Raw genomic sequence first — 24611 nt, forward strand, 5'->3', positions numbered from 1 at the left:
AGTCAATCTGTGTTTTTTGGCTTGTTTAAAACACACTTCCTCTTGATTGTAGAAAGCTGTTAAGTCGAACTTCAATTTAAAAAAAGAAAGGTCGTCGCGTTCAGTACTTACTTAGATAATTTAACGTGCTATTTTAAGCCTTGTGGACCCAGATACACCAGCGTTTACTGTAGGTAGTGCTGTTAACAGGTTTGGGGCTTCGAGATGTAGAGCTTTGAAATCAACCTGAACAAATCTTGCGTTTGAGGTTTAAGCAGTTTGCAGCCAATGTCTGCCTTGCAAATTAAACACAAATAAAAACATGGCTGTAAATGGAAAAATGAACCAATTATTGTGATATTGAAATCGAAACCTTGTTTTATATTTCGCCACCTGTACCCTGTATATCACACAATATACCACATCTGACTTTGCTTCAGCTAATAATGTATGATATTTTCTGAGTGATTCATATCTAAAGTGAAAAGTGACTATTTACAAAGACAAATGAAAAGGACAAGAGAGAGGGCATGGAAAAGAATGAAGAGAGAAAAAAAAAAAAGCAGAAGAGTGGAACATTTTCTTCTAGAGGGTGGAGAGAACCAAGCCTCCTAGTTAAAGAGGAATTATTCCACCCTGCCATTACAGAGAGCTTATCTCCCCACTAAATCACCACCTCCACACTGAGGGACTGTCTCTTCAACTGGCAACCCACCATTTAGACCTAAAGATCAGCTCCAAGCGCAAGTGATGGAGCCGCTATGAGAGAGAGAGAGAGAAAGAGAGAGGCAGTAGAGGAAAGAGAGCTGTGGTGACTTATCATATCAGTGTGACTACGAGCCACCGAATCTAACAAGCTGCCAAGGCCAGAAGTCATTCATAATAGAGCGAGGGTCTGCTCTGGGCACCGCACATATTTAGCAAGCTTAGTACAGTACATGACCTTGTTTTCACCTCGCAGTCCCCTGTGTTAAAACCCCTGCCAACACCATCACATACCCTCGACTACGCTACCTCACTGCTCCCACTTTATCTGTTTACGCTGCACATTCCTCTCAGTCATTTTATGTTGACAACTTCAGGTTCTACTCTGATGAATCTGTCTAAACTATTATCAATTAAGATGTTTCGCTGACTTCATTAACGGCGAACAAGAGGAGCAGATGCTAAGAGCTCAGATGATCGAGCCGAGCGAGGTCTCTGTCGTGTTACACCTCTCTCGTTTCTCCTCTTTCGTCTTTACGTTTAGTCCCCATTTCATTTACACTAAAGACTACTGAAGGCTGTAACAGCTACCTGGTGGAGACAAGCCAAGGTCAACTACTTAAAGGCTCTTTATTAAAACCTTACTCACACTATATCGTCTTTGCATCAGCGGCTTCCGCAAGTCGTACAGGTCCACAAAACTTTTAACTTCATCAAATAAAACTATGCAGTAAGTGTAAGACGGTAGATGAGGTAAGAATTACATGATACAGAGTTGAATCGCTGTGAACCAAATCCTGTGAAATTCTATTCCAAGATAGATTTACAACATCATAAAATAATAACTTTGGTTCAGCAAATTCTGTAACAGGCGAGATCAAAGAGATAGCTTAGTTTGGGGGGGGGTGGCGGGGGGGAATGGTGCTACTTTTTCTCCTCACACACAGACGCTGGTGGATGTTTTTCTTAACGTCTCCGCATGCAGCTTGAATGTTAAATGGTGAGTGTAGCTTAGCTTTGCCCAAACACTGGATATCTAGAGGATCAAGTAGCACCTCTGCTAAATGTCAGTGCTATTTGATAATGTGTTGACATGCCAGTTTACAGTTGGGTGGGAAAGTAAAGCCATTGTAGCTACAGCGTGTAACATTAGGCTTATCTGAAGCTTCTGGCGGTGCTGAACGGAGGCACCTTCTCTGCAATAAGGGTTTAATGTTTGTTAGTCTAATATTAACAGTTTTTTATTTACAAAAGGTTTTTTTTATTTCTTAAGTAAAGACAAAAATTTAACACTTACATTAAAGTTCAGAGCAACTGTCTGCCATTAGGAGCCTGTAAAGACGAATTGGTTGGCAGTTCCATGTAACGTTTGTGTCCTTTCTTTTTAAATACTGAAATTACATCATAGTTTACTTAGACATGCCATCCCTCTTTGGAGAAGTTCAAAGGTTTTTTTCCCCCTCCCTTTAAAAGACGCTGCAACTGATCCCATTCAAATCCACTAATAGAGTTTATCTTGGCTAATCTCACCATTCTTACCTTGAAACTGCAAGCTGAGACAAAGAAAAGCTTTTATGACTGGCTAAGAGGAAAAATGATTTGAAACGGTTCCTCTAACTACATGACTAACAGTACAGTTCCTGCTCTAGGTGACTAATGTCTACAGACTAGAGTGACACTCCTCCGAAAGTTCACTCTGAAGCTGCTATGTTGTGTTGACTTGTTTTCACTGGACTCTGTAATGGGCCTTGACCTCTATGCTGTCTACTACCAGGAGAAAGAGAGTGAGCAAACGTACAGTAAGCTGATTTTTCAGGAAACTCTCCGGAAGCCTCTCTGAGCAGCTCGATTTCTTAGAAGCCGCGGCTTTTAATTGAGTAAAGCCCAGAGACATCTGGGCCCTCCTCATCCAGGCTGTATTTAATGCTGTATGGCTGACTGATAGCAGTAGCCCCGGCTCAATCTCACCTCACCTCAGCCCCTCTGGGAGCAGCAGGGAGGGAGAGTAAGCCCTGGTAACAGGCTGCAAGGCCCATTAACTAATGACAGAGTGTGTGTACAAGTCCTCTTTTACAAGGAAACCCCAATGCTAATTACTATGAACTCTGACAGTGCCGTGTGTGTGCAAGCATCTGTGTGTGTCTGTGTGTGGTAAAAGCCTTCTGCTGCCGAGCATATCACTTGCCAGTTAAATCATGACAGATTGCCAACTATCTGATTCCAGGACACTTTAAATGTGTGCACCCCAGCTTAATTCAGTTAGCTGCATGATGCTGACCCCACTTTGTTGATAAACACCTGACACATTTTAAAGGTGCAGTGTGTAAAATTTAGTGGTATCTGGCAGAACAGATTTGGAAGAAATGGAATATAAAATTCATAAGTATGTTTTAATTAGTGTATAATCACCTGAAAATAAGAATCATTGTGTTTTTGTTACCTTAGAACAAGACCTTTATATCTACATAGGGAGCGGGTCCTCTTCCATGGAGGCTGCCATGTTGCACTGCCTTGTTTCTACAGTAGCCCAGAACGGACAAATTAAACTCTGGCTTTTCGCTGTTTTTGCCAGTTTCGTGGCCACTGTAGGTTCTCCTACACGCTTGGAAGGGAAGGGTGAGGGTAGGGTTAATCAGTTGGTTGCAATCTGGATCCTCACCGCTAGATGCCACTAAATTCTACACACTGGTCCTTTAAATGTGGATCCCTAAATCTGCCACATGTAGAGTACATTAGGTTGGGGAAAGTGACTGAGAGTCCCTTGCCCCTCTGTGAATAACTGCGGTGCCCTTTAGCAAGGCACTTAACACTCAGATTGCTGTTGCCATGGACAGTTCCCAGGTGTGAATCACTGAACACAATATGCAATGTGACTACACAGAAAGGTTTAGTTTTACCCAGCAATTGCCCATACAGTAGACAAAATAAAACATGAGCTCAAATGGTCTAATTTTGTGCCAGTGCATGTCAAATGCCGGTGATGAAGCGAACTTACAGCCACTGACATGGCAATTTCCCTGGATGCAAACAGATTTTACTCTCCCCTGCACTCAATCAGTAATTTCGTAGCTCAGACATCCTCTGTGCTGAAAGGGCAGCAGAGCTCACCAGAATGGAGCACAGAGCAATTTTAGGATAAAAAGAAAAACAGCTCAGCCATGTCTTAGTGTAAATGTTGGAAATTCCAGGCTATCTACCACTGACTAACTAAATGTGACATTTTAATCGCTTAAATATGACAAATTGTAGGAAATGTGGGTATATGCTACCGTATTCATAACTTAAATATGGATTTATTATTTACTTTTATAAGCAATGTCAAACAGGACAGGTGCCATCCAATTTTTTTTTTTTTATCAATAGCAGAATAGCATTTCTCTAGCAAATGTTTTACCAAACCCTCGTACTGCTACTATGGAATTTTACAAAAACAATTGCATGTGTCTGTTTCTGCAATTCAAACAGGAAAAATGAGACGCTCCACTGTGGACTGTGAAGAATCACCCTCGCTGACACCTTTCTGCATGAGGCCTTCATCAGATTGCTCCTGAATTTGTTTGGGGAATCAAACACATTGCAGAACCAAAGTAAAAATTGGCGCGAGAGAAGTGTACATGTTTCCATTTACAGCAGACTGCACTACCATATCATGATATTGATATGGTTTCACTGGTATAATGTATTACTGATACGGTATCATGTAGCAGCTATAGGCTTAGCTCTTGTGTTACATTATGAAATCCCATTTTTAAAAAAGGAGACATTACATGTGACTGTTGCACTCTCACGTGTTAGAATGATAATACAAAGCAAGGACTGGCCGCAATGAATGGGGCTGAAGAGGTCTTGCAAAACAGAATGGAAAGATATTTCTTCTAACTGCTGAACAGCATTAATTTCATTAAGGAAAACCATGACTAAATATGTTCATCAATGACCTCTTTTTCCATGACTAAGACGAGATGTTGATAAGACGGCACCGACGTCATGAAACACTGACTATGACTATATCAACATGCAATAAACTGTTTTTTTCTAAATTACAATCCAAATGTCATTCTTGTCCATTGGCTGACATATGCAGCAGTTCTGTTTCCATATCAGAACTATGGCAGCACAATGAACACAGTGAGGAATACATCAACTATTTTACAGAAAGCAAGTTAATGTAAGTTTGTCATGTACTTTGGGCAACCAAAAAATTGGTTTCAAAACGTTTTATTGTCTGTACAGCTCTCATTGTTTTATGATAGTTTTAAAGAGAGTATTGGGCCCCAGCTGTTGAATCATATTGGTTCAAAATAAGTACGCAAATCAAAACATGTTTTAAGTCTGGATGTATTACTTGAATTGAATCTATCAGACCAGATGTTTTCTGCAAAGCTGCACTCTTTGTTTTTCATCAGATAATGATAAGATAAAATCTTATGTGTCATAAGTTTGACAAATGACAAAAAATGACAAAAAAATATTGGTTTCCGTTCAACAAGACTGACTGAAATGTTGAATATAATCTAATGGCTAAAAGAGACTAAAATGTCAACAGTCTTCAATAGTTAAGGTTTTCTTTGACTAAAATAAGACTAAAATGCCCAGACTTTTGGTCAACTAAAACATGACATAAAAACAGGATAAAGTCAACTAAATGTGAGAAAAACTAATAAGGACAGTTGACACAGAACTAAGACTAAATAAAAAAAAAAATAGCTGACAAAATTTACACTACTGCTGAACTACTATATTCAGTGTGACTCTGGGATGTCACTGTTCATGCTCCTCTTCCTTTGATACTGACAGTAGTAACTGCAAAATATACACTTGGGGGTTTGGTTATGAAACTGAGTAGGTTGGTTTTCACCGAAGCTTGTCAAGAAGTTTTTTGTCGTATTCAGAGTATGATGTTAAGTGTACGAGAGTCTAAACACATTTGATAAATCCCTACTCTCATACTGTACATCCTCACATCACCTTTGGTCAGGAAATGACCAAAAATCTTGTCTGTAAAGCCAAATTCTTATCACCAGTACATCAGTGTTTGCACTTCTTCCTTTACTTTATAAACAGTATTTTACTCCACAAGCCACACTGGTCCCACCGGGCTTTGATAGAGACATGTAATACTGTGCATGCAGCTCTACTGTAGTTCTGTCGATAAACAACACAGACAAAAGAGGAAATGCTACATGAAAAATTACACTTTCTGAGCATGAACACTGCAGCACTAGACATAGAAGCCTTCTGAGACAATGTGTGGGATGATTCATAAAAAAAAAAGAAGCAATTTATAAAAAGATATAAGCGGTAGGTCTGTACAACACTGGCAGGTAGGTCTGTGCTGTGTGGGTACAAAATATTATGCAAATGACGAATATGGAGGGGATAGTAAAATCCTGTGAAATAAAAAAAGTCATGCTTTTTGCAGAAGTGTAATGGAAGCCATTTAAGCAGTCAATGATATCCCCCATCCTGCCCCCTCTCTGCTCAGCCAACTTCTTCTAAGTGAAGAGCATATCAAATGGGCTTTAGTCTCAACAGCTTGAAGGCAGAACAACTCAAACATGCCCTGCAGAGACAGCTCTGTCAGAAATCACACTGAACCAAAACCAGGCCTAAAATATAACTAACTACTTACACATATCAGAATATTGCAAATCTAAAATGGTTTCATACTACTTTTTTTTTTTAATCTGCTTTTAATTTTTTATAATTGTTTTGTTTATTTTGCATTGGTAAAACAATGCAGTTTTTTTTTCTACATGGCTGGTTTGACAGATTTTCATTCGAAGCCTCTGGCTAATACACCAGACATGAGCGGACAGAGGGGGGGGAGAGGATGGATGGAAGGATGCTAGACAGCGGACAGGTGGAGATGGAGGGAGTGGGTAGATCCCCTCCTCCCCGGGATGTGTGTGTGGGGTTCACAAGCCAAGAGATGCTGCAGCCCAGAAGAGAGGGTAGCTCTACCTGAGTCACTCTGACATCTCCTGCAGGTGCTGGTTTCTGTGGGGTTCAAATTACACATTTTTAAACGGGGCAGAGTTATCAGAATCAGCATGAACACCAAACATAATGCAGTATGACGGCTGGATCTGACTTAAAAAAAGTGCGAAATGTCGAAGCTCGGGTGGGAAATGTGGGGTCTCCTTGTTGCATGTGGCCAAAAACAAATATTATATAGGACACTTTAGTCTATTGCAGTCTGAATTTATTGTGGGACATGTCTAATCGAACTGAGCTTGACTGAGACTCGCTGCTATGATGAACATCTCTTGGCATGGTATTTATAGAAGCTTTTAACGGGTCATTCTTATGAATCAAATACTCTAATGTGTGTGTTATACAAGCAGTCAGAGGGACATCACTAAAAAAGGACGAGCACTAGGACACAAAGGTCATTTGTACAGTATATTATTTATCCATTTAGTTAAAATCTAAAAAATGTGGCGTACATTATTCTCTGCTTGGTGTCTTTACATTAAGGCTGTAACTAACAATTATTATTCATTATTGATTAATCTGATAAATCATCAAATGTTTGGCATTTTTGCTTGAAAATAACCTTCATTAAATAAATAAATAGCTGCAGAGTAATTTCCTTTTGATCGACTAATCTTTGCAGCTCTACGTCACATAGGTATTTTTTGCATCCTGTGACGCCAGCGCAGCGAGTGACATAACAGACCACATCAGTTAAACAGTTGGCTTTGGGTACATCTGTTATGACAGGGGTTATGGCATTGACCTATGGGTTTGACCTGCATCCTGGCTGCGATATGAAATTCAGGTGGCTGGTATATCTGCGTCAGATGCCGTGCGAGTCAGCGCTTACTGGACACAGACGTAAGCCCCGGCGTCACGACCTTCCACATCTGTACCAGAGAACTGTTGCGACACTCACGATGCCAGATAACATGACTAATAATCTTTCATTTGTGACGAAACCGACTTTACTCAAAGGCACGTAAAAGTTAACAGGGAAGTAACTGTACATATCTGCGCACAGGTACGTACACACAAGCATATGTACAAAAGAAAGAAAAAAGAAAAAAAGTGAAGTAAATATGGAAACTGAGGTCTGTGTTAGTGAGTAAACAAACACAGTCAGTGTCTGGGTTTTGTGAAGATATGCTTATACGGTAAAGCGCCTCGCACGGCTAGAAAGAACATCAGAGAACAGCAAGCTGTGAATGAATTGCTCTTATCAGCCACGCGCAGCTCCCCACCACTGGAGGGGAACTAGTAAATATCACATGCCTAATTATAACCAGACACGCTACTTGTCTCAACTTCCACAATATGTCTTTCATCTCACACTGTTGTTCCTTCAATGAAATCATTAGGGTGAGAAACACAATCAAGAATTCTGAGATTTCCTGGGGCTGCTGTTTCATAATATAAGACTGTGATTAAAAAGTAATGCAATTCCAGCTGTGGCTCTATTACAGGTGAATTAGTTAAAGAAGAACTCATTGATGAGCGGCCATGAGAAGACGTCAAAACACCTTGACTTAAGAGCTGAGGAGATATGAAAGCTATTAACAAGACTGAGGAATCTTATTAGTATTTCTTGGAACACATCCTACAACTCTACTGTATCGCCCGAGGCGCTGAGAACTTCACCCTCGCTGCTATCAATACTTCACATCAGTTTGTCCTACCAGAAATTCCTCTCTGAATTCTCCAGCAACAAATAAAACACAACTTCAGTTGGCCACTTGCTTTCAGTGGGAGGAGGAAGGGATGGGAAGCATGGCAATGATTCACAGAAAAAAGCAGAAACAAATTGCAAAAACTGATGTGGGCCCCCCCTGCATACACCCACCCACCCACCCACATACACACACACACACACACACACACACACAGAGTTCAAAGTCAAATGTCATGAATGAGTCACTAAACAGCCTGATGGGAAGTACTCAAGAGTGCAGTCACAGGAGGTCACCGAAGTATAGAGTAAAACGATACAAACAAAGCGTTGGAGCCAGAGAGGAAGGAGGAAGGCCAGAGCGGCTGCATGTGGCCGTGAGGTTGAGGATGCAGACAGTTTCAGCAGTTTACACTCTGCTCAGGCTAACAGGAAGTGCTGCAGCTTCCCCCACAGCTAGCTGGAAGTCGCATTATATTGTGGTGTTTTCTACATGTCGATGGAAGATTGTGTTATTGTTTTATAGCTGTCGGTTTTAAGGTTAGATTGAACGAGCCTGCAGCAGCATCGCATCACTTTTATTGCCTGACTGGCCTTTATTCGTTCAAGTGAGGGAAGTGTTGTTTCCCTTTATGAGACGCACCTTTGACAATAAGAAGATAATTCCTATTAGCTTGCTGAAATACATGCTTAAACACCACTAAAGGCTGAAAAAAAGCAGGCCTTTGCTGCACTGATCTTGCTGCTTTGTCCTTCCATGACTACACTCCCCCCCCTCCTTCTTCTCCCCCTCCTCCTCCTCTCCTAATGAGTGGACAGGCAGACAGGCTCTGGCTCCAAGCACAGGTCATCAACTTAAAAAAAGAATCCACAGTGGAAAAGTGGGTCATCTTCTCCAGACATAGAAACACATACACTTGCACCCTTCACACCAACATGGATACATGCTCCTTTAGGTGCCATAAAGTGGGATAAGTTGTTGAACGTCCAGTATGATGCTGCTTTGCCACCTGCACTTATGTAATATTATTCTTCACATCAACAAGCACGATGGAACTAATGGTGTCATTAAGATATAAAAAGAATAAACTACACATATGCTTGGTCTTTTATCTTTGTGAGTACTAACTAATTATTTCACAATCAAATCTGACTTCCCTAACCCGAAACATAACCAATTCCTCAAAATTTAACCCCAAAGTAAACTCTCTTAATGCTCAGCCTTCGTACAAAACATAAAGACCGACACATAACCACAACTTCACTTGTAACCCTGACCCACGAAGCCCAGAAATAGTTCAAAAACATATGCTTGTGCACTGTGCACGCAGACACAAACCCACACAGAGTGACCCTTTGACAGAACAGCATGTAGGTCAACCTGTGGTCAGCTGATCCGTTCTGATCCTGTCTTGTGTGAGTGGCCAGTGCTTTGGACTACAGTCACACTAGCACACTAGACACGGCAGAAGTCTGTATTATTTGTGGCCTAATTTGCAGTTTAAAACAGACACAACAATGTCAAAGCACAGTTGCAATTAATGCTTCTAACTAACACGAAAATAATGCTGCTCCGATTACTGCAATTCAGATGGCCTCTATTAACCCCTGATCCTGCCCCATAAATGCGTATACACACAATAATATACTAGATGGTGTAGTGCAGAGATACACACATGGACAGCCAGTAAAGACACACACACACACCCACACTTACCCTGAGCCAAGCAAAGTCCCTGCACATCTCATCTCATTCCCTTCATAGCGCAGCGAAAAGACTCAAGTGTCACAAATGCTCCTGTTCCCGCAGAGGCCAGTGGAAACTCTCAAAGCTTTTGCTGCTTCCAAAGCCTTCTGCTTGCACCTTATCACTGTCACTCTCTGCACATATCCCTTACTCTGCTCACCCTTTCTTCCCTTACTTCCTCTCCCCTCTTCTGTCTTCCTCTCTCTTTCTCTTTTGCTCACTCTCTTTCTCCTCCCCTGCTCTCTGATCTGTCTTTTTCCCTTGTCCGGCGTCTGCACAATGCACATCAATTATTCAGAGGCAGTCTCCCGGTTCCTTCTGGCTTATCCAATCAGAGCAGGGCTCTGCACTAATGGGCTCTTGCTGTACCTGCTACCGGCTCCAACACACTCTCGAGACAGCGGGGGAGGGGGGAAGCAAGGGGGAGGGAGGTGGGGGGGGAGAATAGACAGAGGGAGCAGAAGAGACAGAAGGAGGAGGGAGGATGAGAAGGAGAGATAAAGACAGCGAGCCGACGCAGACAAACAGGAGTAGAGATAGAGGAGGCAAGATATTCCAGTGCTTCTCACCTCTGTCGTGAGGTGCTGTTATTAATGTGCCTCGGCTGTCTAGCGCTCCATTGCCCTGTTTCTCTAAGCTGCCATCACACACTTAGACAGTGCACACAGAAATGCACACGTACATAATCTGGCAATGCGACTGCCATTCGTCAAGAAGAGAAAAAAAAAAAAAAAAAAAACTCAAACTCAGATTGCAAACTTGCAGAAATGGGTGGAGCTTAATATGCTAGGCAGGCTGGCTGGAAGCCAATGCATGAAAGAGGAAGTGGGGAGCGAAGAAAGTACAAGATGTAAAGATCAATCTATTCAATGACAGACAACTATTAAGTCATCAGCCTTATCACAGAAGCTGATTGGGCAATCTAACCTGACAACGTCACCCTGTCTTCATCAGGGGCCACTTTGTAAATCCAACTAACAAGACACATCAGAGACTAGCAGAAGAATATCTGAGCGCAGCTGAATCAAAGGGGAAGCAGGTCGAGGGTGAATCTGAGTTTATCCTCTAATTGCCTGCCCCTAACATAACCCCCCCCCCCCCAAAAAAAAGCAATGTGAGTGAATGAACAGGAAAGACCTAACCTGCCATTGTTGTCACCCCTTACCTAAACGTTGAGATGTGCTGTGGAGCCGAAGAGGGGGAAAGCCCACTGGCCTTGTGACAGCAAAGGGAAGTTGTCTTTTGTGCGGCTTTTGTGTGACAGACACACTCAGTCATCAACAGTTTCACAAATATCCCACGCAGAAATGAAACGCTCACAACGGAGGCATTGTTGGGACAGAAATATAACTTGAAAAGGGTGTGTCGCAAACCCCCTGGGGGGATGATGGGTGAGGGGAGATGGTGATGGTTGAGTCCTGAGGTGTGGGTGCCGGATCAGTCAACCCTAAACAAAAGGAGGATTTAAATAATTTGCTCATCCGGTTTTTGACAAGAACAAAGTCTTCTGTGTTTGGAGTACAACTGCAACACCGGTTCAGCTGGGATATTATCAAAATGAATTTACTTGCAACTGTGTAAACCGAACCAATTAAGAAGCGAGTGATAGAGGACCCAATCAGCCAGAGGCTGGAGATGCAGCTACCCTAATAAGTATTTCCCCATGAGCTTTATTTCTATAAATTTAATAGTGAAGTTCTGAAGGTAGTTTTGTGTTGCAAAGGGATTTCATCATCTAAGGCGAACCACTGGAGAGTGTCAGAGGAGAGGCCCGTCTGCTAAAAATAAACTCTGTTTCCTGTTAATAATTCAGTGTGCTGCTCTTACTCAGCAGTAATTAAATATAAAAGTCTGTAAGGTTGATTGGGTCAGTAACAAAGGATGCCTACACCTTCCTCTGGTTCTACACACACAGCTCAAAGATGGAAAGAAAGACAGGGTGAGAAAATCAATCAAGTAAAAGTAAATTGAGACAGATAAGTGGAAGACATGTCAGATTGTTGTAGGCCGAAGGAGGAGAGAGAGAGAGAGAGAGTGTAGGTGTGTGTGTGTACATACAGGCACTCACACTGTGTGCATTGAGTCTACATAGAGTCTAATGGGAGCACTTACTTACAGTTGTTCATTGTCTTCCACTTTTTGCTGAATTATGGGAGTTATGGGTTGATGAACTGCTTTGTGTGTGTGTGTGTGTGTTTGTGCGAATGTGTTTTTCACTCATGGGGTGAGTGTTACAGCCACACCCTGGAAGTTTTCTGTCATTGTTGACACAGCAGAGCGGTTGTTTTCCTGATCGCCCTGTGAGTACGCTCTGTTGATTGACCGAACACTGACAATTCTGCAGTTCTCCTGGGACTATTTTTATTATGTCAGGCGTGCGGTGGTGTGGGGATTTACCAACCATCCAGAGCAAAGCTTTCCATCATATTTTCCCTTTAAAAAAAAAAAAAAAATCATTTTACCTTCACTACTAGAGTTCAAACTTCTGTGTGAATTCTAGCTGTCAGCTGCGAACATGCGATGCCAATATAAACGACTGAATCATTATTCCTTTGAGCAACACGGAGGAACAACAAGCAGCAACCTGCGTCTGACTTAAACATTAAAGCAGGTCTCTAAGAACATAGCTATCATTCCAGGAGCAGCTACCTTTAATCCACAGCGTGTCAAGTCACGTCGTAAAACATAACACACGTTCAAAACAATCTGAGTCACGCTTTCATCTAATTAAAACTGTGCAGGAGGGGATATTGTCAATGAGAAGACAGAGAATGAACGGCAACTGACAATCTGAGAATTTAAGAAAAAAAAAAAAGATAACATCTCATAATTATACATTTTAGGGTTTATTATTGGAGCTTATGCTTCAGAAAGAAAGAGGACAAAGTGCTGTGAGCTTGGTGACAGAGTGTGGCACATTCACTGAGGAAGGAAACAGTAAAACCCTGGATAGATTATGTAGTTAATCTGATTTGTGGTCTGCTGAACTTCACAGTCGACCAACAGCTCACAGTCCATTAGGGTCGTGTGTGTTTGTAGGGCAACAGCACACCTATTATCTAATGAACCTCTCAGCAGGACATCTGCTCGTAGCTGGCTCCACATTACTACTAAGTAAAACATAAACCACTCGAAGGACAGTTTTTAAACAAGAGTGTGAATTTTAAAATTTAGCATTTGCAAAAAAAAAAGAAAAAGCAGTGTTCAATAAGTACGACTACACATAACTGAACTTTGAAGGTGTCAACTAAATGTAACATTGTGAGCTGCTAGCATGCTAACAGCGGTAAAGCCGTGCATTCTCCTCGCTGGTACTGAGAGGTAACAGCGCTAATGCTAGCTCACCTACCAGCAGATAAGTCTCTTCACTGGCTGATTCCAGATTAGAGCAACACACTAATCCCCCCCAGACCACACTGCAGGGTCACAATCTCCAGACAGCTCATCAGCAGCGGCCTGCTGTTGCTGAAAATCGCTCCACTTCACTCGAAAGGTCTCACACGGCAGTAGTTCATACATTAATACGGGCGCGCAACTTTGGGCATTTACGGTATTGGTTCATAGGCTCACATGCAAAAAGAAAATTACGAACACAAACCTTAACTACAACTGTAAGATGGAAAATGTTCTTTTCTTTCTCTGGAGATATGAAAGTGCCAAAACTATCAAACAAATCACTGGTTAGTAATTACTAGATGACTTACAGGAAGTATTTTACTACTTTTAGCAGTCATTACTTTCTAGTAAAGTGTCTGCCTGATCACATGGTATTTGCATGCACTCTGCAGCAATGAGAGGATTTTGTGGTTGTATTATACGCACGTCAGCTTAATTTTGCAACAACCCAAGTTGTCAAATTGCAAAAAAGTGGGTAGCAATAATTGCTTTTCCCTCTTTAATTATTTCCTTAATTATTTCCTCTTTAACTGATGCTCTGAAAGAAAGCGTCAGTGTGATTGATCTGCAGTCTTCACAGTCTGGCTCTTCCCCTGAGGAGCCCACAGAGAGCTTCCCAGACTCCTCGGCCATCGTCTGGGCTCTCAGGTGTCAGATTTGCGGACCTCTGTCGCCATGCAGGCTATCAGACGATTGTGCTGGGGCTGCACATTTAGACACACATTCATGTATGTATACATACACACACACACAGTAAAAACACACAAATATGACCATACAGCAGTAAAAGCTCCACGCTTCTCTGCATTTTTGTTAATGCGTTTGTATGAGCGCATGCATGTTCCAGTGTGCATCACATCTCCTCTGTCGCCCTCCCGTCTGCTTTCTCAGACAGACGTCCTTGTAAGGGAGGTAAGATGGATGCGCAGTGAGTCAGATCTGCCCTGAGTCACATCTGCCTCCCACCCCAACAGCCTGCCTGCCTCGTTTAGATGACTGGCTGCATCATATCTCCCATCCACCCCCCCACCCCCCACCCGCATAATTACACTACAGTTCCCATTTGTCCGCCGTGCATAAACAGCCCTTCCTGAAACCCAGTGCTGTCTTCTATTAGATCCCAGAACCATCAGCAGGCCTGAAGATGATTCTGACTGTCAGTCGGGCCCAGACAGCCAGCCAGTCCGAGCCATGCCTGGACAACAATCACATTATCCCAACACAGGAACACAGACAGAGAGAGAAATACGGCAATCAATATTGTACACTGACGTCTGTCTGCCCACTTAAGTTCCTCCCAACAAGACGCTTCCCACCACAACTGAAAGAGGATATTCAGCTTGAACAAATGTCCATATCATATCATGGGGCCATGTGAGCAAGAAAAAATAGAAACCGATATATTCAGCCCATGTGCATCTGCATATTCCATTGCAACACATTGCAGTTTGTATGACGAATTATTGGGTAAGATTTCAGAGTGTTACTGTCAATGTTGTCACTGCAGTTCCTGTTATGAAAAAGCAACATGTTCGCCTTGTCGGCAAAACAAAGAAATCAGACAGTTTAAAGCTGGAGTGCGGGACTTTTGTCTCCCCCTTCTGGCAGTGAGACTAATTACAAAACACTGTCAACACGTGCTTACGTCATGGCTCTACCGCAGCCCACTCCGTCGCTACTGTTGTGGCTATAAAACGGTGAATAAATTGTGTCACAATCCCCGCGAAATGATTCATTTCACTATCAGAATTTGATGCATTCGGCCCGATAATATTTGGGAAGTCTAGAAGAGCTGCACGTTTAAATTATTTTATCCCCATTCAAGTTAGCTGAGGGCTAACCAGATGTTAGCCACTTGACCAGCGGAAGTCTTTAGTACACGTTCTGTTTCTAGCTGTATTCATTCATCCGGCCAGTGTGAGAATGTCGAACCCAACACCGGATTAAAAACTCTCGTATACTATAAAATACAGAGATTTATCTGGCGGTCATAGGCTTAATCAGCATTGTGTGAACTCGTTTGGCAAGGGCTTGAATGTAACAGACGTTCATTTATATGTAAAAGTTCCGCACTGCAGGTTTAATCAAAATATTCGACTGTCACCGCTGCCACTTATGTAACTGCTGAACAAAGGTTTATCTGTGTTCTGACTGACTCTCTACAGTTTTGTCAGGTCTCTGTCAGGCAGTGAGTGGTCCAACACACATCAGCGACACCTCTTCAGCCATCCATCTCTTTCTCTCCCTCCCCCCCCTCCCGCCTCTGCACATTTCACTTTGACAGATGTACAAGAACGGGCCGCTCCTGCACGAGCAGGAGGCGGGGATGGGAGGTATGGATCGTGGGAAATTGGATTTGATAGGTAAATGTCTGAGGATAGCATTACTGCTCCCTCCTTCTCCTCTCTCTAGTTGCATGTGCGTGCGTGTACAGACTGCACGTATGAGTGTGAGTGTGGGTTTTGTGTGGAAAGACTGTTGAGTAGACGGTTTTTGTGAGGTTACCACAGCTCATCTCAATAGCACATTAATGTTTAATGGGGACTAAAAATATCCGACATTATGATGCTCTATGGGCTTTTTGTGTAATGTCTGTGGTCGCAGTCATTTGTAGAAATCAAAAATTTCCAAACCATAGATTCATATTAACTTAACAGACATGTTTTTATTTTTAAGTATTGAAAGAAAGAAAAACAATCATTTGTAAATTAAGCTGTCTGATGGTATAATAATGACATGCCCTGTGTCTTGCCAATAAAACATCCAAATATACCTTATAAAGTGCTGAAAACATGTGCAGCTACATTGTGCATTCATAGCTCGACCACAGTAATGAAATGGATCAGGACTACAAGCCATACAATGATTTGTTCTACTTGTAAACACAACATGAACAACAATGCGCCATCTAACGTCCACTGTCTTGCAAGTCAACAGCAGTAAATGAGATGATGTATGAGCATGTTATCTGCTGGTGTTTTAGGAAAGCGGTGGGTCTTACCTGCTGATTTGGGAGTGAATTTGTCCCTGTTGGCCGCACAGACAGCCAGCAACCTGTAGCCCAGGTCCAAGTCAAACCCCTGTTGAGCAGCGACGCGACTCACCACCTGGGGGAAAGAGCAATGGATGATGAGTATAATGCTAATAAGATCAGCATTATGTGATGTGTTGTTCTTTGATAGTTACATCATTTTAATTGCATTGTTAAAAGCAGCAGCTTAAAGCAGATGTTGCAAATTCTGTATTCTATCTATCTATCTATCTATCAATCCATCCATCCATATAAACTGCTGTAAAGGCATCGTAATCCTTTCACTTACTTAATAGTGTTAATATTCTGAGCTAGTCTGTCATTGAAACTTCACTTATCTTCAGACAGACACTTAATATCAACACTCTCACTCACACAGACACAGTGAGATTAATGTGGAGTCTGGAGTCTGGATTGCTCCAGTGATCCACGGTCAGGACAAGTCTGATGACTGCATCGACCTCCAAGAGAGGTGAGGAAGCCAAACCACAGTCGCTTTGCAGAACGAGCAGAGTCTTTGAAAGGTTATCCTCAAACAAGACTGCTCTGGCCCCAAAGTGAACAGAGTTTGTCTCCCAACTAAAGGTTGCTGGGTCAATTACCCAAACAGGCCCTGGAAAATGTGGAAATAATAGGTACTGGGATGTCTCTCCCTGGTGTTGATGTGAGCTTGTGTTCAGCCAAACTGTGTGAGTATATCAGAGGGCAGTGTAGAAAAAGACTAGAATGTAAAGCCTCCCCTAGGTGAAAAAAGGTTCAAAATCCTGTTTTTCCCTCCAATTTTGAGAAGGACCAGTCTCCAGCTGTAAGACTTTAATAATCCTTTTGTGTTAATGACTTCAAAAAGGAGGTTGTGCCTTTATGGGACATGAAGCAGAAGCCTCCCGGACTCTAATATAAAGTTAAAGGGGATGCTGAGTAACGTTAAACAGGACTCAGGAGACAAGGCTAAATCATTATTAAAAGGGAAACCTCTCTGCTTTTATCTGCTAACAGATGACAACTCCTCTGTTCCCTCTGACCTCGAAACACACATTACCATTAACAAGGTCAGCTGGGGGTGCTTCTTAGAGAGCCGACGTAACAGCTAGCAGTGATCATAAAGTGCCTTTGTCGCTGGCTGTATGGCTGCTTGAGCACTGAAAGACAAACTACGCAGGTTATGTTATAAAACCTATCAAACTATCTTGTTTTAATCAAGATAGTTTGAGTTAATCATGTTACATTAATTTGAAGCTGTATAGGAGACATGAGGACATTGTTGCAGGGGATGAGGTAACTACACAATCTATTCGATCCCGACCATCTGATGTGAACGATGACGACTCTCGCGGTTGGTCGAATCATGTTGTTGTCAATCGTTTAATTTCCTGCGTGACCGTGTCTGCCCTACAGTTTGTACAAGGCAGGCGGCCAGCTACAGAGGCTAGCATAGATTCAACACGGATTTAACAGTGTTTCACCTCATAAGCCTTTTTCAGCTTAATCTCCCTCTGAGGATGTACATCAAACCCCATATTCCTGTCAACATGAAAATAGCATGAGTGCTGCAAGAGGGGATGGAAGGTTACTGGGCCATTCAAAAAAAAAAAAAAAAAACCCCAAAAAACCCAGCTCTATCGTTTATTTCTACTTGTTGTATATGAGAAACAGCTCCTTGTGAACTACGTGGGTGACAATAGAAGACTGTGAGACTAGTGGCAGGAATAACACAGTCGTCTACGTGCTTTGACATTACCCACGCTCTCGCTATATGCGTGAAGAGAAAAAGCAGACAGACAGAGCTATCAGAACAGCACTGACAGCTCAGTTATGTCATCTTTTATTGGCTCTGGAGCTGATGTTCCACCAGGGAATGGAGGATGACCTCCACATGTACGACACGCCAGAGGGAACAAGCGTCTCCGCATGAGGCAGTTTCATTCAGCTATGACAACTCTCATGGGCTGTGATTAAAAAAAAAAGAGATGCACAGTCATCTTTCTATGTCAGTTCAGCGCATAGATACTTCACATAACCAGAGAGGAACGTCATGAAGGAGGAATCCTTGAAAGAATGCATGGACTTGTTGAGCGCTGTAATTCTCCTGATAAGAAGCAGTTTGCTCTCCGAGTCTGATGAAACAATTTAGCTGATGGAAACAGCCCCATGCTGAGCGGGATCTCAGTGGTGGGCTCCATTGTATGGCTCTTTATCAGCCGTTAAGAGGCTTTTATTGTGATTTACACGTTAATGAGCATTTATCTGTTTGCTCACGCTACCACTTCTGCTGGGAACAATGTTAACTTCAGCGTTTCAAAGACTGATTGTAGCGATAAAAACTTTCAATTCTCTGCTCTAAAACCTCTTCCACACAAGCGACTTGTGCATGTATGTATAAGTATTGTGTGTGCGTGTTTTCTCACACACCTTATGCAGATCAGCAGGCCGGCTCTCTGGCCTCGTGCCCAGATCGATGAGTGGTAGCTGGTGAACTAAGAGGGGATAGCCAATACCCACAGTACTTTTCAAGCTTCTTTTTCAGTGTGTGTGTTTGGCAAGCACAAAGTGGAGAGGAGCAGTGGGTGACAAAGACTTTGGCATGGCATGAGTATCCGCACTTTGTTCTCTTGTTTGTCTAGATTCACTTGCAGTATCACAAAAGTAGGTTAAAAGCCTCAGAAGTGGACACATCATCCCGTTTTCTTTCCAAAAACTAATTACTGTTTTGCTCACACCTCCTAAAAAGTACCTGAAAAACCCAGTGAAAACCATAATTAGTGTTTGCGTACCGTCAGACATCCCATGAGGCTTTGCTCAAAAGGTCGCTGGAAGGCCCGGGGATCTCCACACCAGTCTAGCAGCTCTGTAGCTGCTGAGTGGAAGTTGGCCGGGTTCTGTAAGTGCTGTGCAAACACAGAGAAAGCAGACTGCCATTAGAAACAATGGGAAATAATGGGCGTTATTTTTTTTCACATTAAGTACAAATTGGAAAAACACTGAAACCAAATAGTTCTCTAGCCTTGCGCTCTCCCTCCAAACTCGCTTGATTTAATGTCTTGTGTTTCTGCGCAACCCTGTGAGGACCTTGACTCCTTCCAATGCACGCCCACTCAGGGCTCTGTTGCATTGTGGGAAGAAGATCACACCCATATCAACAATGATGCCAGTGTTTCTTGTTAATCTCTCTTGGCAACACCCAGCCCTCACCCTCATGACCCACACAGCAACCAAATCTTTCCCTCCAATCCTCCTCCGCTCTCTTCCCCTCATTCATTGCCTGTTTTCAGAGTGTAACAGAGCCTCAGCACCAGAAGTCCACTGGCTGGCTTGGCTGTGCACAAAGAAAACAACCTTGGTCCTGGCAGCTATGTGTGCAGACTCAATACGCGCCGTTGGTGTGTTGTCTAATCTCTTTCAGTCTCTGTCTGTCTCTCTTGCTTGTTCACTGAGGCCTGAAACAGTTGAGTCTTTTCTTCCCAGTGTCTGAAGGCTACTCAGGCTGGCAGGACACAATAAGCGGTTTTAAAATTGGGCTCCCTTTCTTCACGGCTCAGGAGGTTAATAGCTCTGAAATGGCGCAGAGCTGCAGTGTGTTCAGTCGGCGAGATTGAGCCCACTTGAAAGCATTTATTATTCTCATCTGGAGCTGAAGCGCCTTGTTTTGTGTGTTCTTCCAGAGAAGGTAGAACTATTGTCTTTAGGGGGCAGCAGAGGTGAGCGTTTCTGAAAGGGCAGCTTTTCTGGCGGCGAGTGACAAAAGGGCTCTTCGGTGGAAAGCGCAGCCTAACCTATCGAGCCCGGTACCCGCCCACAGAGAAAATCTGTGCGAGCTTCCAATGATATCATGAGCTTCAAGAGAGGCCTTGAGTGACTCATCTTTTGTGATGTGAAGATTAGCCATTATAGAGTTAGCTGTGGACTCTCACAGGGGTTTGACTGATGGTGAAGAGAAGCAGGGAGAGTGAGAGAAAGATGATCTTGTTGAGTGAGAGGGAGGAGAAGAGCCTGTTCTAGATGAATGATATAATCTAGCATTATTGCTGCTTGATGGGAGGCGTATCAGCCTCCAGCGCGAGAGGAATCAGAACTAGCACAGCAGGGGCTGTCTGTCTAGATCTGAACTCACAGCTCCTCCTGCTGCAGTGTTTGCCACCGACTCTGCCTGACAACCTTGACTCTGGTGTGAGGGGGAGGACAGCGGAGTGAAACAGCTCCACTGACTTTCGGGGAGGAGAATGGGCCCTGAGCTGTTCTTGTTGTTGTTGCTGTTCAGGGTTGGATGAGGACAAGAGCAGGGAGGTGGAGGGGCAGGCGGGGGGGGGCGGGGGGGGGTTGAGCAGCAGCAGCAGAGATGGGGTTTCAGACAAAGAGCCAGACGTTTGACAGACTGTCCTCTGTGAGATGATGGACTGACTTACCCCCTTTTCAGGCCAGCCAAAGGATCAGGCTGTTCAGTGCCTACCTGGCTGCGTGAAAAACAGCATAACACCTGGCTCTCTGCCAGCGGCTTTCCCCAAACCAAAACAACACCCTGCTGGCAGAGCCGCCACAAGCTCAGAGCTCACAGACTAACTCTGCGCCTTTGAAGTGTGGTTTACTATGAGCTGCGAGTATATAAACCAAACTACAATTAGTGCGTTTATTAAGCTTGACGCGTTAATTCGGGCTATTTAGGGCTGTGTCAGTGACGCCTATGAAAATAACTGAGGAGGCTTTGTTGAAGCGAGTGGTGTCAATTCCACCGAATTTGCTCATTTGTAAAAAAAAAAGCTAACATTTTCCAAGATTTTGATGTCAAGCTGCATGCAATCACAGAGAAAGAATTGTGGCAATCAGAGTCGGTTTGGATAAAAGGTTATTATAGTGGGGTGCTCAGGAGACAAAGTAGGGGTGGGGGTGGAAAGAAAAAAGGGAAATGTCACCTTATAATCGTGCAAAGCCTTATCATTCACTGATTCAATGTAAAGCTTGGTGTCATATGGATGTTGGGAGATATAAAGGATCACACCCACATAGCATAAACAAATAAGCCCACAGCCTGCCAGCCAACCAGCCAGCTCTTGTAGACTATTAATCACAGGCAGAGGCGGTAGCCCTGGGTTATGTCTGTCTGTCTGTGTCGTTCTGGCTGTATCTGTCTGTGAGGAGTCTCCTGAAAGCTGGCAGTCAAGGAAGCATTTAAGCAAAACCACAACAAGGGCCCGCATACGTCAAGAGTCAGGAACGTGATGTAAGGGAACACAGGACCGTGGGGGGCGGGGGGGGGGGGGGGGAGAAAAGAGAAGTCGAGTCTGTTATGTTGATAGTCTCTTTGAAGTCTTTTCTTGTGTTCACTGCCAGATTTGCCTCTCTCTCTCTCTCTCTCTCTCTCTATGACCCTGTGCAACATGATCTGTGTGACTGGAGCTAATGGCCAGAAAAACTGATGTCCATATAAGGTGCTGAGAGGAGAGAGGAGAGAGGAGAAAGGAGAGGAGAGGAGAGGAGAGGAGAGATTCTTGTGTCTGCATAGTACTGAAAGAAGTTAAAGGACACCTGTTTGATGCACTGCAGCCTGTCATTGGTCTGCTGGATGTGCCGGTCCATTGATGGTAACGTGTTCATCTTGATGTCTCTACCGGGACGCCATTAAAGTTCTGTACTCTGAAAAACACAAGAGGAGAGGTACATCTGTTAGAACACATTTCTGTCAGGTCGCCCATGTAAAGAGTTTGTAGCCTGTGAAGTTCAAACAGCGTTTTAGCAGCTTGACAAATTACGTTACATCTCAAAGAGGGAAGCCAGCTTGTTTATGCACTGACTCATGGAAGGGCTCGATCTGCCTCAAGCATGGTTTTTTTTTTTTTTTTTTTTGGCAAATGCATGAAACTGAGATGTTCCACAGCAGCACGGGACCATGATGAAACGGAAAGAAAACTTTATTGCTTCGTGTTACCAGTGGGAGAAAAATCCGCAAGAGAAAGGACATCAACCGTTATCTCGGTTTAAAAGATGCACACCTCGCAGTCAAGGTTATCAGTGTGGCGTAGACGACTAATTCATGTCCGCATCTAACAGCAGATAAGGCTCGGCTTTACAGCATCTCTTTCTCTCTGTGTATCTCTTCTTCTGATCCAACGACGGGAAGCAGCAGCAACAAGACCAATTTCAGCACCCCATCCCCCCCACCCCCCCAACCCCACGCTTGCTAGCTCTGACCATCTCAGGAAAATGGGCTGAAGCTGGATTAATAGGTATCGTGCTGGTTTGCCAGTGAGGCCTCTGTCCCTCACCATCCCTCCGTGTTTATCTCCATCAGTGTTGGTCGGCCTCGCATTCCTCCACACAAAAGGCGAGCTGAGAAACCACAGGTGGGGCGGGGGAGAAGCCTGGGCTCTAGAAAGCTGCTCAGTGCTGATAAAGGGTCCCCCAAGATCCCCTGCTGTGAGAAACAGAGCGAGAGAAAGAATACGATGGAAGCATAGTGCTCAGCCAGGGAGTTTTCATGTGTAATGCTCAGTCTGGGTGCGCTTATCTTCGAAAGAGTACTGCAAGTATGCACGCTCTTTCTCTCTTTTCACACACACTGAAGAGCATGTAAACACAAAAGCTTGAATTCTCCACTTTGATTAAGCGTAAAGGTAAAACTTCAAAGGAACATTTCGTGAGTAAGAGTGTATTACTAATCCTCTGAGCTTGAGCATTACCAGAGTAGAATTACCTGGAGTGCACTTCCAAGTCTTAAACGTCACCGGATGCATTGCTCATTTGAGTTAAGGGGAATTCTGGAGGGAAAAACGGGCAGAATGTGGTCAAATGACGGGCAGCCAAATGTTTCTTTTCAGGTCATATGGACATGACTCTGCAATAGTTGCTCATGTCTGTGAAAAGTCCCTGCAAAACAGCTAACTTTACATCCTGCAGGGCTCAAAGCCACTCTGACCACAGATGATGTGACCAAAGCTTGTGGCCTAATTCTGCTTGTGCTGTGGTGTCACCTTGCGCCCAGTAGATGTCTCCCTCTCCTGCTGCTAACCAGCATGTCTCTTTCACACACTACACCCAGAGCAAGTGGTCCAGAGAGGGCTCCTTTAAGCCCTGACAAGTGCTACAAATCCCCTTCAGCAGTCAGGCAGCTCCACGGACCACTAACAGGGCACGCTCCAACCCAGCGCTGGCTGTCTGACCTTGTGGCTATTGATTAACTGTTTCTCCTCCAGCTCCCCTTCCTGCTGTCCCAACACACCCGCAGCCAAGATCGGAGAGGAAGGAGGGGGGTGGGGTGGAGATAGCTGCCTCTTTTACCCTACAATCTTCCTTTTTTTTCTCCCCCCCTCTCCTTCCCTCTGTTGTGCTTTCACAGGGTCCAGCACACACACACACACCCCTCCTCCTCCTCCTCCCATGAACGGGCAGTGCTTTTGTTAGACGTTGAAAAGATGGGCCCTCAGGTTCTGAAAGGAAAATGAGTGAGGAGGAAATGTGACTGCAGCCAGCCAGGCCGTGTTCAGGCGGTGACGTTTGTAACTGAGATAAGAAGTCAATCCACCTGACTGACTGAATGACTGTCCAGGCTGACTCCAGCACCACTACACCACAACCCCCCCCCTTCCTCCTCCTCCTCCTCCTCCTCCTCCTCCACCACCTCACCCGTTCAGGGGAAAAATGTGTTGCATAACAGACGACGCTTCAGTGGAAACACGGCAGAACCCCTCTTCCTGCCCCACATCCTCACCTCTCCCTGTTTACTCTCAAAACAAAACAGTAATCTGTCATCTCATCATAGGAAGTTGAATGTTTTACCAGCAAAATGTTGACACCTCTGCCTGCACCTCTCCAGAGATTAACTGATTACAGCTGGGCTGAAAAAAAAAAAAAACAAAAAAAACTTCAAGGTATTGTAACAGTGTGTGATTTTTCCTCTCTTTTTCCAGAATACTATTTTCTGTTTTAGACTTTTTGTGCTGTTGTCGTTAGAGCATGCTCACACTGAGGACGGGCCCGCTTAATCTTTATTGTCTTCCAAACATCTTAATCAGCTCCACTCAGCACTGCTTACCAGAGGTGCAAAGCAAAGGATTACACATCCAATTACAGTATGTTGTGCATATCACAACCCCCCCCCCCCCCCCCTTTAAACAGTG

The 24611-nt window shown here is 43.7% G+C and overlaps 1 protein-coding gene across 9 annotated transcripts in view; it reads right to left on the reverse strand.

Moving 5' to 3' along the window:
• zmiz1a (zinc finger, MIZ-type containing 1a) overlaps positions 1–24611 on the reverse strand; it is a 104140-nt gene that overhangs the window by 12151 nt on the left and 67378 nt on the right. For 4 of the 9 annotated variants that reach the window (XM_042433332.1, XM_042433334.1, XM_042433336.1 and 1 more), the window contains 4 exons: positions 22024–22131; positions 19278–19391; positions 16477–16582; positions 6649–6684 (listed from right to left, as the gene is read on the reverse strand). In XM_042433332.1, the coding sequence (XP_042289266.1) occupies positions 6649–6684; positions 16477–16582; positions 19278–19391; positions 22024–22092 (325 nt within the window). In that variant the 5' untranslated portion in view covers positions 22093–22131. Of the gene's footprint in view, positions 1–6648; positions 6685–10049; positions 10398–13428; positions 13796–16476; positions 16583–19277; positions 19392–22023; positions 22132–24270; positions 24330–24611 lie in introns of those variants that run through there. The other 5 variants (XM_042433333.1, XM_042433331.1, XM_042433335.1 and 2 more) reach the window with 4 other exon arrangements.

This window comes from Thunnus maccoyii, chromosome 14 (genome assembly GCF_910596095.1).
Source record: "Thunnus maccoyii chromosome 14, fThuMac1.1, whole genome shotgun sequence".
Classification (NCBI taxonomy): Eukaryota; Metazoa; Chordata; class Actinopteri; order Scombriformes; family Scombridae; genus Thunnus; species Thunnus maccoyii.